General features: G+C 39.8%; 1 protein-coding gene across 1 annotated transcript in view; it reads left to right on the top strand.

Annotated features, from left to right (window-relative positions):
- CFAP61 (cilia and flagella associated protein 61) overlaps positions 1–17,166 on the top strand; it is a 382,310-nt gene that overhangs the window by 306,698 nt on the left and 58,446 nt on the right. The window contains 1 exon segment of the mRNA XM_036009477.1: positions 6,786–6,954. Coding sequence (XP_035865370.1) covers positions 6,786–6,954 — 169 coding nt within the window.

The following is a 17,166-nucleotide window of genomic DNA, read 5'->3' as shown; positions in this document are numbered from 1 at the left end:
TGCTTTTTCATTCTGAACCCTAAATGTCCTAATGTGTATGTAGTCATTTCTGTGCTAAATAGATTTCAGACTAGAAAGAGAAAAGTGGTGAGCTTTTCTTCTGGATTATAGATGTCACTTAGGAGATATGAGTACAAATCTGGTAATGAGTGAATGGCAGGGTTGGGCTGCCATTTTCTGTTTGTGGAAAGATGCCTATGCCTTCTTCTAGACAACTGGGGTGGAGCCTCCTAACCCGGTCACTGCATGTGCTCTGCTGCCCTGTAGTATCTGAGTGATGAACACTACAGGGCAGGGGAGCTTTGTGACTATATTTTAATCAGACTAGGCAACTCCCCCAAGGTTCAGAGTTGGGAGATAAAGGTCTGGTACCTTACTGGGGTGTAGGTCTCACACTTACCCCAGCCATTTATAATCAGGGCCTGACAGGCAAGACCTTCTATGCCACTCTAGGCAAGCTTTGTTATTTGCATCCCAGTAGGATCCCATTTCATTATCACACAGCTTCTATTAATTTTAATTTCCTGTAGCAAAACAAGGGTACAAGAATTATTAGGCTCCCTTTCTGTAGCTACAATGTTCAAATTTTTCTAATGAGGAGGAAGGAAATTGTTCTTTCTCAGGGTATTCATTTTAGAATCCATGACAAAGGGATCCTCTCTCCTCTGTGAATAATATTTACATTGCCTTCAAACAAAGAGAAAACCTGCAGCTTTCTTGCTAGCAGAATCAGGCTCATTTTGACTTAATACTTTTTATCAGATTATGAACCTTTTTTTTTTTCCGAAGGACATCATTAAGATGCAGAGCGGGGGGAAAGCCAGGTGGATGCAGATTCAGATCCTGCCCCTACTACAAAGGGGATTTCATTCTCTGAACTTTTGGATACTTTTTTTACTGTGAAAGTGTATGATAAGCCAACCTTGCTGGGGTTTTTGGTTAAAAGTAGTATAACATTAAGTTCTGACAAAGAGTAAAGGATCAACACATGTACATTCCCTTCCCTCATTGTCCTCTTTCTAAATTAATGATTCCCAGGAAATACTGTTGTTATTGATAAATGTCTCAAAGGAACTTAATTCAGTCAGCTTGGTAAAGGTTTCCATCAGCCTCTGTGTTAAGTATATTATAGCACAGAACAACCAGTAGTGACTTTCCGCTGGTGTGATGCTGTGTGGGATCTGTGTGTGGCAGGTGGAAAGTCCCCTGGTTGGTGCCCCTGCTTCTGTTCCTGCCTCTCCACATTCTCACCACAGGAGCCAGAACAGTGCTGTATAAATGTGAGTCAGATCACACCAGCTCCTAACTGTCTAATATGGTGGCTACTGGCCACATGCGTCTATGTAAATTTAAATTGATAGAATTTTAGATTAAAAATTCAGCTTCTCAATTATGTTAGCCATATTTTATGTGCTCAGCCAAATGTGGCCAATAAATGCCATGTCAGTCAGCACAACTACAGAATATTTCCATCATTACAGAAAGTTCTGGAATGCTTCAACCTAAAGTCTATCCCTGTCACTTATTTCTCTGACCTCATCTTTTACCATTTCCACTCTAACCATTACCAGCCTTCTTAATATTCCTGAAACAGAACAGGCAGGTCCTCAAGTTGAGGGTCTTGTCTTTTCTCTCTCCAAGTCTTTGCTGAAATGTCAACTTTTCAATAAGACCTATCCTGACCACCCCATTCATTAGCAATGAACACTAACACTCCAGTCCTCCTCACTCTGCTGTATTTCTTCTTGCTACTGAAATCTTTATAAATATTATATAATTTACCTTTTAAAATTATGTTTTCTCTTTATATTCTGAATCCTTCAACTACAATGTAAACTCCATGAGTGCAGGAATTTTTTGCCTCTTTGTTCACTGATGTATCCCCAGCATCCAGGACAGAGGTTGGCACGTAGCAAGTGCTCAATAAATTATGTTGAAAAAATGAAGTTTCATCCAAACTTACATGTGAAAGTCATCTTAATAAGTTTATAGATAGGAACTAAATGACACAGCTAGGTGCCTCTGGATGTGTAACTGCATGTTATCATCATTCTAGAAACTATAAATTGAAACATCAATAAGATGTTATCTTTCAAATGGTCCTCATATCACAATAAAGGAAATTATCCCTGGTCATGAAGTTTAAAAATAACAAATGCATTGACATCCATAAATTTAATAATTTAAATTTCTTATTTTAAATATAAATTCTGACCTTTGCCCTAACCAGTGTTTTGATTTATTATTATTGTTATTATATATTTTAATATATTTTATTGATTGTGCTATTACAGTTGTCCCATTACGCCCCTTCATTCCCCTCCACCCTGTATACCCTCTCCCACCCACATTCCCCGCCATTAGTTCATGTCCATGTGTTATAAGTTCTTTAGCTTCTACATTTCCCATACTATTCTTGTCCTCCCCCTGTTTATTTTCTACCTACCATCTATGCTACTTATTCTCTGTACCTTTTTCCCCTCTCTCCTCCTCCCATTCCCTTGTTGTTAACCCCCCATGTGATCTCCATTTCTGTGGTTCTGTTCCTGTTCTAGTTGTTTGCTTAGTTTCTTTTTGTTTTTGTTTTAGGTGTGGTTGTTACTAATTGTGAGTTTGTTGTCATTTTGCTATAAATGTTTTTTATCTTCTTTTTCATAGATAAATCCCTTTAACATTTCATATAATAAGGACTTGGTGATGGTTAACTCCTTTAACTTGACCTTATCTGAGAAGCACTTCATCTGCCCTTCCATTCTAAATCAAAGCTTTGCTAGATGAGCAATCTTGGATGTAGGTCCTTGCCTTTCGTGACTTGGAATACTTCTTTCCAGCCCCTTCTTGCCTGCAAGGTCTCTTTTGAGAAATCAGCTGACAGTCTGATGGGAACTCCTTTGTAGGTGACTGTCCCCTTATCTCTTGCTGCGTCTAGGATTCTCTCCTTCATTTTAATCTTGGGTAATGTAATTATGATGTGCCTTGGTGTGTTCCTCTTTGGGTCCAACTTCTTTGGGACTCTCTGAGCTTCCTGAACTTGATGGAAGTCTATTTCCTTTGCCAGAATGGGGAAGTTCTCCTTTATTATTTGTTCAAATAAGTTTTCAATTTGTTGCTCTTCCTCTTCTCCCTGTGGTACCCCTATAATTCGGATGTTGGAACATTTCAAGATGCCCTGGAGGTTCCTAAGCTTCACCTCATTTTTTTTTGAATTCTTACTTCTCCATTCTTTTCTGTTGGTTGTTTCTTTCTTCCTTCCGGTCCACTCTATTGTTTTGAGTCCCAGTTTCCTTCCCATCATTATTGGTTCCCTGTGCATCTTCCTTTATTTCTCTTATTGTAGCCTTCATTTGTTCATCTAATTTGTGACCAAAATCAATCAATTCTGTGAGCATCCTGATCACCAGTGCTTTGAACTGTGCATCTGATTGGTTGGCTATCTCTCGGTCACTTAAAAGTACTGATTCTGGCGCTTGCAATTCTGTTTGAGCCATCTCCCCTCACCCCTTTAGTGTGGTCGTACCTTTTATGTATGAGGGGTGGAGCCTTAGGTGTTCACCAGAGCAGGGCACCCCAGTCTCTGGGTTGTGACGTTGTATGTGGGGGCGGGGTCCGAGAGGGACCAATGGTGCTTGCTCTACTCTCCATCGGACCTCAGTCCCTTCCACCGCTTCCCTCAGCAAACTGGGCCCCTCTGGTGCCAATTCTCGTGTGGGTGGGCTTGTGTACCCCGTAGGACTTTCCAAGGACCTCTCCTGTGAGTCTGGGAGTCTCTCCCTACGCCTCAACCCTCATAGATGTTTTCAATCAGTGTCCTGAGGCTCTATTTCCCAGCACTGTGATCCTAGGTTGCACACAGTGCCTTGCTTCACAATCCCTGCCTCACTAGGTCTTCCGGTTGCCACCCCTCAGTTGGGGTCTGCCAGCTGCTGTGGTCTTGCGTGCCCCGGATGCCTTATGTGCCTGGCGCCAACGCTCTCTGCTCTCTGCACCGTGACCTGTGCCCAGCTGCCAGACTCTGCCCCTCTTACTGGTCTGGATGAACGGGTCTATTTTAACTTCTTGGTTGTCCATCTTCCATACAGTTCAATTTTCTGTCAGTTCTGGTTGTTATTCTGTTTCTGAATTGTTGTTGTCCCTATCTTGGTTGTGCAAGGAGGCACAATGTGTCTACCTATGCCTCCATCTTGGCCAGAAGTGTTACTATATATTTTTTTAATTTTTATTTTAATTGTTGTTCAAATACAGTTTTCTGTCATATGTAATAGCCAGTTTTGTCTTCATTTTTTGGCCCTGTCCAGAGTCTAGTGGAGGTGCTAATGACATGCTAGAGATGCGGCAGAAAGAAAGGCAATGGGAGGACAAGAGAAAGAGGATGCAGGAGAAATCCATTAATTGGACAATCAGCCCCGAGTAACTGAAAGTTAATTTTGATGCTCCTTTTTCTAAGAGTGTCACAATAAATCCTTTATGAAAACCTCCGTGTTTCTTTCTAGTTCTGAAGGGTACTGATTCCATGAAGTGAAGGCCTCTCCCATAATTATATTTGCTCCCCTGGGGTTTGCTTCTAATTTTGCACCTGGAGCTTTGGGCTAAGTCTTCTGATACCAGGTGTTGGGTCCCTACAGCTTAAATAAGTGAGCTACTTGTCACACATGTCCTCTTCCAAAATTTTCCCTGTCCTGCATTTCTGCTTTTTAAAAATTATTAGTATCTCTAGAATATTCTATGAATACAACCTTTCACTTTATTTTCAAGTCTGGGTCAAATTAGCTTAAGAAACATGAAGTTTCATTGATGTTCCTTCTTTGGCTGCTTCTGTCTTTTCCAGAGAACCCTAGTGGAGGTATTTCTCTTGTCTTCAAGCCATGAGATAGTCCCTGTTATGTTAGAATCTTAATGCTCAGTAACTCTGCTTAGGAAATACTTTTGGGAAAATATCACTTATAGTTTCCAATGTCCGCTTTCACCTGCCTGATGGATAAATTAAAGAAGGTCCAGAATGGATAGTGATATCCAGAACAGGTAGTAATTACCTATACAGTGACATTTTAAATTGAGAAATTCCACAGTAACAGACTGTAAAAGCAGCACCCCACATTCCTCAGTGCTTCCTAAGCTTCCTAAAAATCAACTCCCAAGTGCCACTTTTCACTAGACAAAGCTGCAGATTTTAACTCTGAAATATGCATTCTAACATCTCACTATTGTCCTATTAAAAATAACATTGTCTTAGCTTTCCCCAAATTTCCCCTGAGAACTTTATCTTTGAGCAAATCTTCATAAGACTAATCCCTATGCACTATTTTTAATTTTTCCCCATCTTGGGCAACTGACAGTGCTATTTCTATTACACAGAAACTGTGATGCAAATGAGAACAATCATTTGTGGGTCTCTCATGAATGTAACAAAATTAATGACGTTTTTTGTTTTTCTGTAAAGCTACCAAAATGGTTTTTTAAAAAAGAATTTCATCTCACTTTCTATTATTTTCTTGTGACAGGCCAGTCCCTGATTTTATTTTCTTATTAAGAAGAAATTTTCTTGTTTTTAAGTGTTGTTTCATGGAGAGATACAAAGCCCAGAGCTCCCTTCTCTTTCACAGGTCCTATAACGGGGTCTAATGTGCATCCATTATGGGGATTCTTTTTGTGTGTTGAGAGCAGACTCATGAGTGGATCAAAAAGAAAAATGTTCTACCATTACCACGTTAGTCCTGTTTGCCTCCCAGGCGAGTAAACAGGATTATGTATCATTAATATCATTTAGAATAATACCCTTCACATATGCATTCCACTTGAAAAAACAGCATCTCTTACATTCTCACGTTTATCCCTTACAATGGTCAATGCATCTAGGGAGGAAAATTATCCCACGTTGAGAGGTGAAGAAACTGAAGTATTGAAAGGGGATGCAGAGTCACAGGGTCCAGTCTTGCTGGTGACAAGGCAGAGGCACAGGACAATGAAACACACTGTTCTGCCACCTACACTCTTATAGTGGCATCAGAACAGAATCACTAGAGGGTCACATTAGGAGGTTACATCTTTCAGGAAGTTCTGGAAACAACCCTCACAAAACTCTAAAACACCCCAACACCAACAAGAAACACACTTTTCTCACATTATAATAGAATGTTCAAACTCAGTGGAACTGAGACAAGAAAACATATCCACCGTAGATCTGCTGTTTTCAAAAGTATCAGTACCCCATAAATCACGTTTGCCCTGTAGGGTGAATCTCAAAAGTCTCCAGGGACTGTAGTTGTTTCAAACATAATTCCCTAATTGACATCTTCTCTAAATAAAATGCATTCTGTTGTTTTGGCACAAATCCATACACTCATTCTAAGAATGAGTCACTTACTGAAAATTGTTAGCAAATAGGAAGGGTTCTCAATATTTAGGACCTTGAACCTGCCTTCAGGAATCCTGAGCAATGTCACTTTCATGGTCAATAGGACAAGTCAACAGCTAAAGTAAATATACACCCACCATGAAACAGAAACAGAAAAAAGGGTATATATTATATATATGATTCATGCAACACACACACACACACACACACACACACCCTGTGGTGGACTGGTCATTTAGCTATAATGGGATGATGTCAATTTATGACTGTCTCATGACGAAAAATCTCCTAGTTATGTAGCTTTGGTGCTGGTAAATTCACAGCAAGAGCACAAACTCAGCCCACTGGGGGATTTGAACCAGCTCACCAAATGTCTAATTAGTGCCTGCTGTCAGCTGCTTAAATGTCACTGATGGAGCTTCTCTCTCCACAGCCACTGTTTTAATGATAAAGATCATGCATTGATGTCACTGTGCTCCTGGGTCAATGTGGTGGCTGGTAGAATGACTGCCATAGACCGAGCAGCCAAGCATGTCGTGGTTTCCCAAAAAGAAATCGTGCTCTATGACCACCTCATCCTCTGCACCGGACAGCAGTACCAGGTGAGGCTATGCATGTCCATCGGGGTAAATAATAGTTAATGTGTTCACCAGGCACACCCTCTCTGGGTAAAGAGCATGCCTTCTCACCTGGCAACTGCCATTCTGTATTCATAAACGTGTCCTGCAAAGCTCATGCACACAACCAGAATTGTGTCCAAAACCCTCATGGAAACCCATTCCAAGAAAAGCATTCTGCTCAAGGATAAAAATCATAGCAAGTCAGAGAAATGTCATCCTTTAAGCTATTGTCCAAAAGTCTAATACTTGCTGCTCACCAGAACCAAATCCAGACACAACCCACATGCATTTGTGGGAAATTAATTTATTTCTGAAGAGGCTAACATTTGGCAGTGGTGATGGGCTCATGCAAAAGTATTTCAAACATGCATACCTTCTGTCATCCCTTGTTTTATTTTGTCTCTCAGTTGTAAAACTAGGAAATGTAACTGATTGATTACCCAGTGATTATGCTGTCCATTTTGATTAAATTCTCAAACCACATTTGAGGAAAGCATTGCTGGATAACTGAAATTGTTTAATGTCTTAGGGAAGCAAATTTTAATATTCTCACTTTGCAACATACATTAGCATTTCATGTGGCCAACAAAATATGGCATCTCTTTAATTGAAAGAGATTTACTTTGTAACTCAAAGATGGGGTCTTTTCATCATGTTTCTCTCAGAAACCTGGATGGGCCTCCCCATGGTGGGTTTGTTCCTGAGGAATATGAAGTAATTCATCCCCACCACAGGCACTCTCATATTTTATCTGGTACTCCATTAGTTAGGCCATCTTGTGAATGGTCCTGGATTCAAAGGGTGCGTGTGCATGCACATGAGCATGCATGCATGCAGGTTTCCCTTTCATAGCCAAGCCAGGAGGAGGCAGTACATGGTGGGGGACAGACAGTTAAGCAACTCCAAACATCATTACATGCTGTTCTGAGCCTTGGCTACACATTGAGATCATCACCTGGGGCACTTTTAAAATATACCCATAACTAGAGCCCACCTGAAGAAGCTCTGTTTTAATTATTATAGGGTGAGGTCTCAATCATCAGTATTTTTTTAAAGCTTCCAGATGATTCTAAGTCAAGGTGAAGAACAACTGACTTGAACTTTCTTGACCTAGAATCTCTCATCTGTACCTTAGAGCAGAACTTCTCAAACTATCATGTGCACACATCTCCCCTGTGCCTCTCATTAAAATGCGGAGTCTGAGCAGAAAGTGGGCAGGGATGGCTGAGACACTGCAGTTCTAACTATCTCCCAGGTGAAGTAGATGCTGCTAGTGACTAGACCATATTCTGAGTATCAAGGTTTGGATCCCCCTATGAGTAATTTCTTTTTTCTCTTATTTTTTTCTTTTTCCTAGTTAAAGGATAAAAATAAACTCAAGGAATATCTTACTTTGATACTTAAGTATTCCTCTTTTTAAGCATTAGGCCAGAAGGAAACACCATGAACCCCTTTAGCTTCCCCTCCTTCACAAGCTCCATTGATTTCCAGCTGCTGCCTGTGACCATAGACTTCAGAAAATATGAGTGAATGATTCAGGCATCTGCCCATGTGTGTCCAGCTGCCCCTGCAGCTTTACTCTGTGGCACATTAATCTCTTGCCCTTTTAACAAGAAAAATGAAATGAAGAAGTGATAAAAGACTTCCAATTTAATTTCTCTAGAAGTACATAAAAATTAAAGGTACATAGAGAGTGATACCAAAAAAAAAAAAAAGAAGAAGAAGAAGCTGAATTCACTTCAGGGGTGGAGGGTTTCAGTTCTTATTTCTTTTCCTATTTTCTTCTCCAACTTTTTCATGGTTTTTGCCCCAATCTTGTAACTTACAAAACAAACAACAAATAAATATGATGAAAATGAAGCAGAAACTCAAAGCAAGAAGATAACCTATTATAAAATATAGTTACAAACTTTAACTTTAATCAGACCTTTAAATGGCATGCATGACTCTAAAATGTTCAATATTTTTTATATATTTTTATCAGATAATCCATGCACAAGACAAAACAAATTGTGCTGCAGGGTTGCATGTGAGAAGGGCTACTCTCTACTTCTAAGCCAAGGGCACCCACTTTGAAGCATTTCTGTTGTCAGTTATTCAATACTTTTACTCCTTAAATCCAAATAATGCATTTATAGAAGTTTTTTCTTTGATCTATCAACTTCTCACATTTTGGAAGATGAAGATATCTAGCTCCACATTCAGTACCCTCTAATTCCCCTTTCCACCTTGCCTATCAGTTCAGCTGTTTTTATTGGTGAGCACATGCTGTTCCTGGAAATCACTCTGAAACAGCTTACACCTGGGGCCACTCTCCATAGCTCATGGAGAATCACACAGAGAGGGAGAAATGCCTACCCCTTGCCTGGATTTCGGTTATCTCAAAAATAGGGAGAATAAAAATTTGTCAGCTCAAAGTCAAATAAGGCTGGTACTCATCATGAGAAGAACATGGTAGGGACTCTCAAAAGGGTGACACTGACTAGAAGCCAGCAGGTGGGGTAAGAACATCCAACCAGGCCTGGGAATGAGCCAGGATGTTAGTTATGGTGAAGTTGATGTGGGTCAGCAATAAGATGTGGTCACCACAGTGGCTGATTACATCTTAGATGGGGAAAATAAGAGTGTGGCATGCAGAATGGTGCAGCCCCAGGAGAGAGCCTTCTACAAACAGGTAGAAAAGAGAGTTGTGCACACCACTTTGTCTTCCCTGTAGGAAATGAGAAAGGCACTCCCCGTCACTTAGCAGCACTGAACATGAGGAGACTTCACTGCATGTGAGGATGATAAAAGTGCAAAATAACAGCAAGAGGTCAAAGAAAAGTGGCATTTTAAAACAAAGCTGAAAATTCTTTGGCTTTCCCTATCTAGGAAGTGGAGTCTCTGCCCCTTTGAATCTGAGCAGGCTTGTGACCACTTTGATCAGTAGAGTACAGATGCAGTGTTGTGACATAACTTCTGAGGCCCCGTCAAAGGCCATACATTATCTCCTTATTCATGTGAACCACTGCTCCTGGAACCCTGATGTGTCACATAGGAAGTTCAGATAACCAGTGATTGTCATTCTGGAGATGCCATACATCGGTTCTCCACTGGATAGTACCAGCTGATCCCAGCCTTTCTGCTATCCCTTCCTAGGCACCAGATATGTGAGTGAAGCCATCTTGGGCCCCCACCACCTGAATGTCACAGTTACCTCTATCAATAACACATGGAATAAAAGAATTGCCCAGCCAAGCCCTACCCAAATTTCCGACGCAAAAAATCATGAGGAGTAATAAAATAATGCTGGTTAAAATATTGGCAAACCACATACAGCAATATGTTAAAAAGATCATACACCATGATCAAGTGGCATTCATCCCAGGGATGCAAAGATAGTACAATATTTGCAAATCAAATAAAAGTAATACATCGCATAAACAAAATGAAAGACAAATATCACATGAACATAGCAATAGATGTGGAAAAATATTCGATAAGGCACAGCACCCATTTATGAGAAAAAACACTCAGCAAAGTGAGAGTACAAGGAGCATACTTCAACCTAGTAAGGGCCATATATGAGAGACCTACAGCCAACATCATACTCAATGGGCAAAAACTGAAAGCTTTCCCACCAAGATCAGGAACAGGACAAGGATGTGCACTTTCAACACTCCTATTCAACATAGTATTGGAAGTCCTAGCCACAGCAATCAGACAAGAAAAAGAAATAAAAGGCATCCAAATTGGAAAGGAGGAAGCAAAACTGCCATTGTTTGCAGATGACATGATACTGTACATAGTCAATCCTATAGACTCCACCAAAAAACTATTCGACGTATTAAGTATATTTGGCAAAACAGTTGGATACAAAGTCAATATTCAGAAATCAAAGGCAGTTTTGTATACCAACAAAGAAACATCAGAAGCAGAAACCAGGAAAAAAGTCCCATTTGATATAGCAACAAGAAAAATAAAGTACCTAGGAATAAACCTAACCCAGGAGGTAAAAGATCTGCACTCAGAAAACTACACAACACTGAAGAAAGAAATCAAAGAAGACACAGACAAATGGAAGCATGTATCATGTTCATGTATTGGAGGAAATAACATCATCAAAATGTCCATACTACCCAAAGAAATTTATAGATTCAATGCAATACCTATTAAAGTACCAATGGCATATTTCACAGATATAGAACAAACACGTCAAAAATTTATATGGAACCATAAATAACCCTAAATAGATGCAGCAATTTTGAGAAACATGAACAAAGTAGGAGGACCCACAATGCCTGATATCAAACTGTATTACAAAGGCACTGTAATCAAAACAACCTGGTACTGGCATAAAAACAGGCACATGGACCAATGGAACAGAACAGAGAGCCCAGAAATAAACCCAAGTCTCTATGGTCAATTAATATTTGACAAAGGAGGCAGCAACATAAAACGAAGTAAAAATAGCCTCTTTAACAAATGGTGTTGGGAGAACTGGACAGCTACATGCAAAAAAATGAAATTAGAGCACCAACTTACACCTTATACAAAAATAAATTCAAGGTGGATGAAAGACTTAAATATAATCCATGACACCCGTAAAGTTTTAGAGGAGAATGTAGGTAGGAAAATCTCAGATATTTCATGCAGAAACTTTTTTACTGACATGTCCCCTAGAGCAAGGGATGTAAAGGAAAGAATAAACAAATGGGACCTCATCAAAATAAAAAGCTTCTGCACAGCTACAGAAAACAGTATCAAAATAAAAAGAGAACCAACTGTATGGGAAAACATATTTGCCAATGACACCTCAGACAAGGGTTTAATCTCCAAAATATATAAAGAACTTACATGACTACATTCTAAGAAGACAAGCAACCCAATGAAAAAATGGGCAAAGGACTTGAACAGACACTTCTCCAAGGAGGACATACAGAAGATCCAAAGACACATGAAAAGATGTTCAATATCGCTATCAGAGAGATGCAAATTAAAACCACAATGAGATACCACTTCACACCAGTCAGAAGGCCATCATAAACAAAGCAACAAACAACAAGTGTTGGAGAGGTTGTGCAGAAAAGGGGACCCTAGTGCACTGTTGGTGGGATTGCAGACTGGTACAACCACTATGGAAAGCAGTCTGGAATTTCCTCAGAAAACTAAAAATGGATCTGTCTTTTGACCCAGCAATTCCACTGTTGGGACTATATCCTAAGAATACTAAAACACCAATACAAAAGAACCTTTGCACCCCGAAGTTCATAGCAGCACAATTTACAATAGCTAGGTGCTGGAAGCAACCTAGATGCCCATCAGTAAATGAATGGATCAAAAAACTATGGTACATTTACACAGTGGAATTCTATGTAGCAGAAAGAAAGAAGGAGCTCCTATCCTTTGCAACAGCATGGATGGAACTAGAAAGCATTATGCTAAGCGAAATAAGCCAGGCAGTGAGGGGCAAATACCATATGATCTCACCTTTAACAGGAACCTAATCAACAAAACAAACAAGCAAGCAAAATGTAACCAGAGACATTGAAATTAAGAACAATCTGACAGTAACCAGAGGGGAGGTGGGAGGGGATAATGGGAAGAAGAGGAGAAGGTTTTTCAGGAACAACTCTGAAGGACACATGGACAAAACCAAGTTGGGGTGGAAGCAGGGGACAGAGATGGGGACTGCTGGGGTGTAGGGAAGTGTTGGGGGGTAAATACAGGCAACTGTAATGGAACCATAATAAAATAATAAAAGTAATAATAAATGGTGTTTAAAGCACTAAATTTTGGCATGAGTTTATTTCAGCAAGATACAACAGAAACAAAAATAATAACAGAATAAGAGATAACATCTGGAAAAATCAAAGAATAGACTTTTGACAACATTCCAAAATGCAGAATTTACACACACACACACACACACACACACGCATTTTGATCACCCAGGCTCTAAAATAGGAGCTGAAGTAATCAGAGAATAGAAGCTGAATTGAGTGAGCCTCAGGATTAGATGAAAATGGAGATGGTGAGTTAAATCAAGAGGCAGAACTGTTGCGGTACAATGTCAGTCATGCTGAAGACAAGGTACAAAGCTCTCCCAGAGGTAGAGGCACTGGGCCAAAGGCAAAGGGCAACATGTGGTACAAGAAATGAAAAGATAGGATTGAATGGAAGCAGCATATGAATCATTGGTCTTTCCAAAGAAGATATTCAAACAAATAGAATAGAGACAACAAAGACAAGCTAGAAGAAAATTTTACATATCTAAAAATCATATTGTCCAGTTGATCAAATTCCAGGGGAAATAAAAGAGAAAAATTTTCAGCTACTTACATTCTGATAAAATTTTAGTTCTATAAGAAATATAGGGGGAACATGGTATATGTTTCCATTCGTTTGTGTCTTCCTTGATTTCTTTCTTCAGTGTTGTGTAGTTTTTTGAGTATAGGTCTTTTACCTCCTTGGTTAGGTTTATTCCTAGGTATTTTATTTTTCTTCTTGCTTTATCAAATGGGATTTTTTTTCCTGATTTCTGCTTCTGATGTTTCTTTGTCGGTATACAAAACTGCCTTTGATTTCTGAATATTGACTTTGTATCTCACTGTTTTGCCAAATTCATTTATTAGGTCAAGCAATTTTTTGGCAGATGGCATGGATGGAACTGGAAAGCATTATGCTAAGCGAAATATGCCAGGTGGTGAAAGACAAATACCATATGATCTCACCTTTAACAGGAACCTAGTCAACAAAACATACAAAGAAGCAAAATATAACCAAATACACTGAAATTGAGAACAGGCTGACAGGGACCAGAGGGGAGAGAGGAGGGAATCTCAGGGGAAAAGGGGAAGGGTTTGCAGGAACGAGTATAAAGGACACATGGACAATAACAAGGGGGGGGCGTGGAAATGGGAGGTAGGTGGGGAGGGCTGAGGGGTGGGGCTGGGATGGGGTAAAAGGCATAAAACTGTACTTGAACAACAATTAGAAAAGAAAGAAAGAAATATAGGGGGGAAACTTCAAGAGAAAAAGAACAAATTACCAATCCTCCTCCCCTCAAAAAAAGAACAAAAATAAGGCAGGCATTTAAAAATTACCTCTCCAGTGTTAAAAGGCATAAGAAAATGAAATTAGCCATATGTAATTTTGAAGAAAATGTGGCCATTCAATAATTATATGCCCACCTGAGTCTCTTCTATTTGAAGACAGTCTCAGAAAAATGATCTTCACTGTTCTTTAATATATATCCAAATAACTGACACAGAATGGAAAACTTCAGATTTCACAATAGCATAAAAGGACAAGTGGCAGGCACCAAACAATTTAAAAGGTCATCTAAATTTGTAAAACTGAGCATAAATGCAAAATGGGATAATAAGTGAATCTAAATCTAATGAAGACCAAGTTGTTGAAAATAGGGAGAGAAGTGACCAGGGGGGAATATGAAGTGTCTTAAATGGAGAAACTCAAAGGTTATAGTTCACTCTTGATTCATATTTAGAGGAAATAAGGCTAAAGAATACTTTTGAACTGCATAAATAAATTTACCTTTCAAACACCAGAGAAGATAAAATGTGAGAAAATACCATTCATGTAACCAAAGGGAAGAAAACAAAGGAAACAGCCACAGTGCTCAAATGTGAAAATATAAACCAGTATGGCAAAGAAAAAAAAACCAGTTGTATCAGTGAATGTCATGATTTTAAATTGCTGTGTCATAGGACCAAAGCTCTGTTTTTACACTAAATTCAAACTACAAAACAAAACAAAATGACACCCAGACTTTAAAAATTCAAAAATCATTAAAAATGCACCAGCAATGTGTCAGGGAAATTCAAATAGCTATTAGAAGCAGCAACAATGTTAGTATCTTCCAGAGTAGAATTAATTGAAAGAGAAAAACATTAATGTTGACAAAGGATAGAATTCGTGATAGAGATGATGAGCCTGTTACATGCTGAACATGATTGTCTCAAAGGACATTTCACAAAAACTGAAAGACATAACCTGGAGTATTATATTTGTTTCCTGAAGCAACGTTTAAGGAAGGAAAGAACAAGTTGAAAGCACATCCAGAAACTCAAAGACACACAAGAGGGGTGAATATTCAGGATGCTTATCTTCAAAAACCTGATGGGATTTCATATAGAAAATGAATTAGACTTGGACATCACCGGTCTGGAAAGGAGAATTAGGACAGACCACCAGAAGTGACAGAAATACAGTGCTTCTTTATCCTAAGAAACAACTTCCTAAGAGTCAGCATCTTCTCCGAAAGGAAATATCCAGCCCCAATAGACAGCAAGATGCCTTAATGGGGGCCTCATAAGTGGAGTAGGAACACCTGACAGAGTTGAGTCATTGCCTTTCACCACTTGTGAGAAGCAACCCTATGGTAACTCTCTGAGGTCTGTGCTACTTGCATCTCCACTGTATAGATGAGGAATCCAAGGTACATTGAAGTTGAGGTAGTTTGTCCAATGTCAGACAATGACAAAGTGACCACTAGGATTTGAACACTGGCAGTCTGACTCCAAAGCATGAGTTCTTCACCACCGCCTTTTTCTGTCACCTTTCTCCCCATGTCTTTGCTCTTCCTTTCTTCTTCATTTCCCCTCTCTCACTCTCTTGGATGTGGTCCAGGGATGGCACTGATGGCTCTTCAAAATCCTTACAACACAAAAATTCTAGACTTTACTATTCATAGCTGGAGTCAAATATAAGTTTATTTATTTTGCTCATTATAAATATCTGGCAAAAAGTAACTCAGGTCTGGTAAGGTAGCTCCCTGGTATCATCAGAAAACGAGGCTCTCCCATATTTTGTTATTCCATCTTTAATATGTAGCTTCCATCCTCAACATCCTGAAGTAGCTGCTGTGGCTCCAGCCATTCCATTTGCAAGAAGCAGGACGAAGGAAGGACTAGAGCAAAATGACTTCATGTTGCCCCACCCAAGGACTCCTTTCCAACATGAATTGGAAAATGTAGTTTTTCAGCCAGGCATATTTCCCAGGAATCTGTTACTAAGCAATAAGTGGAAACAGGATATTAAGTAGTCCACCAGCAGTCCCTGTCATCTGTAAGTTACTAGCTTGCTGAGAGGTAAGAGGTGGCCAAGGGGCTCCCAATAGCCAATGATGCTGGCAATGTTCAATCCAGAATTATCTGATGGAGTAATTGAAGAGTTATCTGCTGCTCTTCAATAACAAGTTAGTGACAGTTGCAGAAAATTCTCTGGTTTTGATAACAGCATTGATGGTATTCTTCATTAAATATACCTATGCTCTCCCTTTAATCTTTATTTTTTCCTTACTTTGATGACACAATATGAAATTTTCCATAGATCCTTTTAGATTTATTGAGTTTTGATAACTTCTATGCAGACAGATTAATTGACCTTGGGATTTAAAATCCTAGCTTCAGTTTTACCTATTCTGTGAAAATGCCACTATATAAGTATTAAAAAGTATATAATGAACTTCCAGCCAAGAGGGAGGCAGAGATAGACACACTGTGCCTTCTCGCATAACCAAAATCAGGACAACAAAAAATTTAGAAACAAAATAACAACCAGTACTGACTGAAAATTGTGAAAATTGAACTGTATGGAAGTCTGACAACCAAGAACTTAAACTAGACACATTCGTCCAGACTGGTAGGAGGGGCAGAGGGGTCACAGCAAAAAAAAAAAAAAAAAAAGCAGTATCTGGTGGACCCAGGCACACAGGGCAGCAACAGGAGGACCCAGTGAGGCAATGAATTGTGGAGGGGCACAGTTCACAACCAGGCAGTCCCACATTCACGCTCAGATAAACCCAGTGAAACTGGGGAGCAAGACAGACAGTGCAATGGGGCCCCCAGCACGGGGAAATACAGCCTCAAACACTGATCTAAAACACCCACCCCTTGGGGGGATTGGGGCAGTGGGTGAAACTCCAAGCCTCACAGGAGAGTTCGTTGGAGAGACCCACAGGGTCCTAGAACATACAAAAACCCACCCACATGGGAATCAGCACCAGAAGGGCCCAGTTTGCTTTGGGGAAGTGGCAGAAGTGACCAAAATCCAGCACAGTGAGGAGAAAGCACCATTTTTCCTTCTCGGGCCCCTCCCCCACATACAGCATTACAAGCCAGTGACTGGGTTACCCCACACTGGTGAACACCTAAGGCTCCACCCCTCACCGTGTAACAGGAACATCAAAAC

The sequence above is a fragment of the Phyllostomus discolor genome, chromosome 9, assembly GCF_004126475.2.
Source record: "Phyllostomus discolor isolate MPI-MPIP mPhyDis1 chromosome 9, mPhyDis1.pri.v3, whole genome shotgun sequence".
In the NCBI taxonomy this organism is placed as follows: domain Eukaryota; kingdom Metazoa; phylum Chordata; class Mammalia; order Chiroptera; family Phyllostomidae; genus Phyllostomus; species Phyllostomus discolor.
This window is presented reverse-complemented; position numbering and strand designations above follow the sequence as displayed.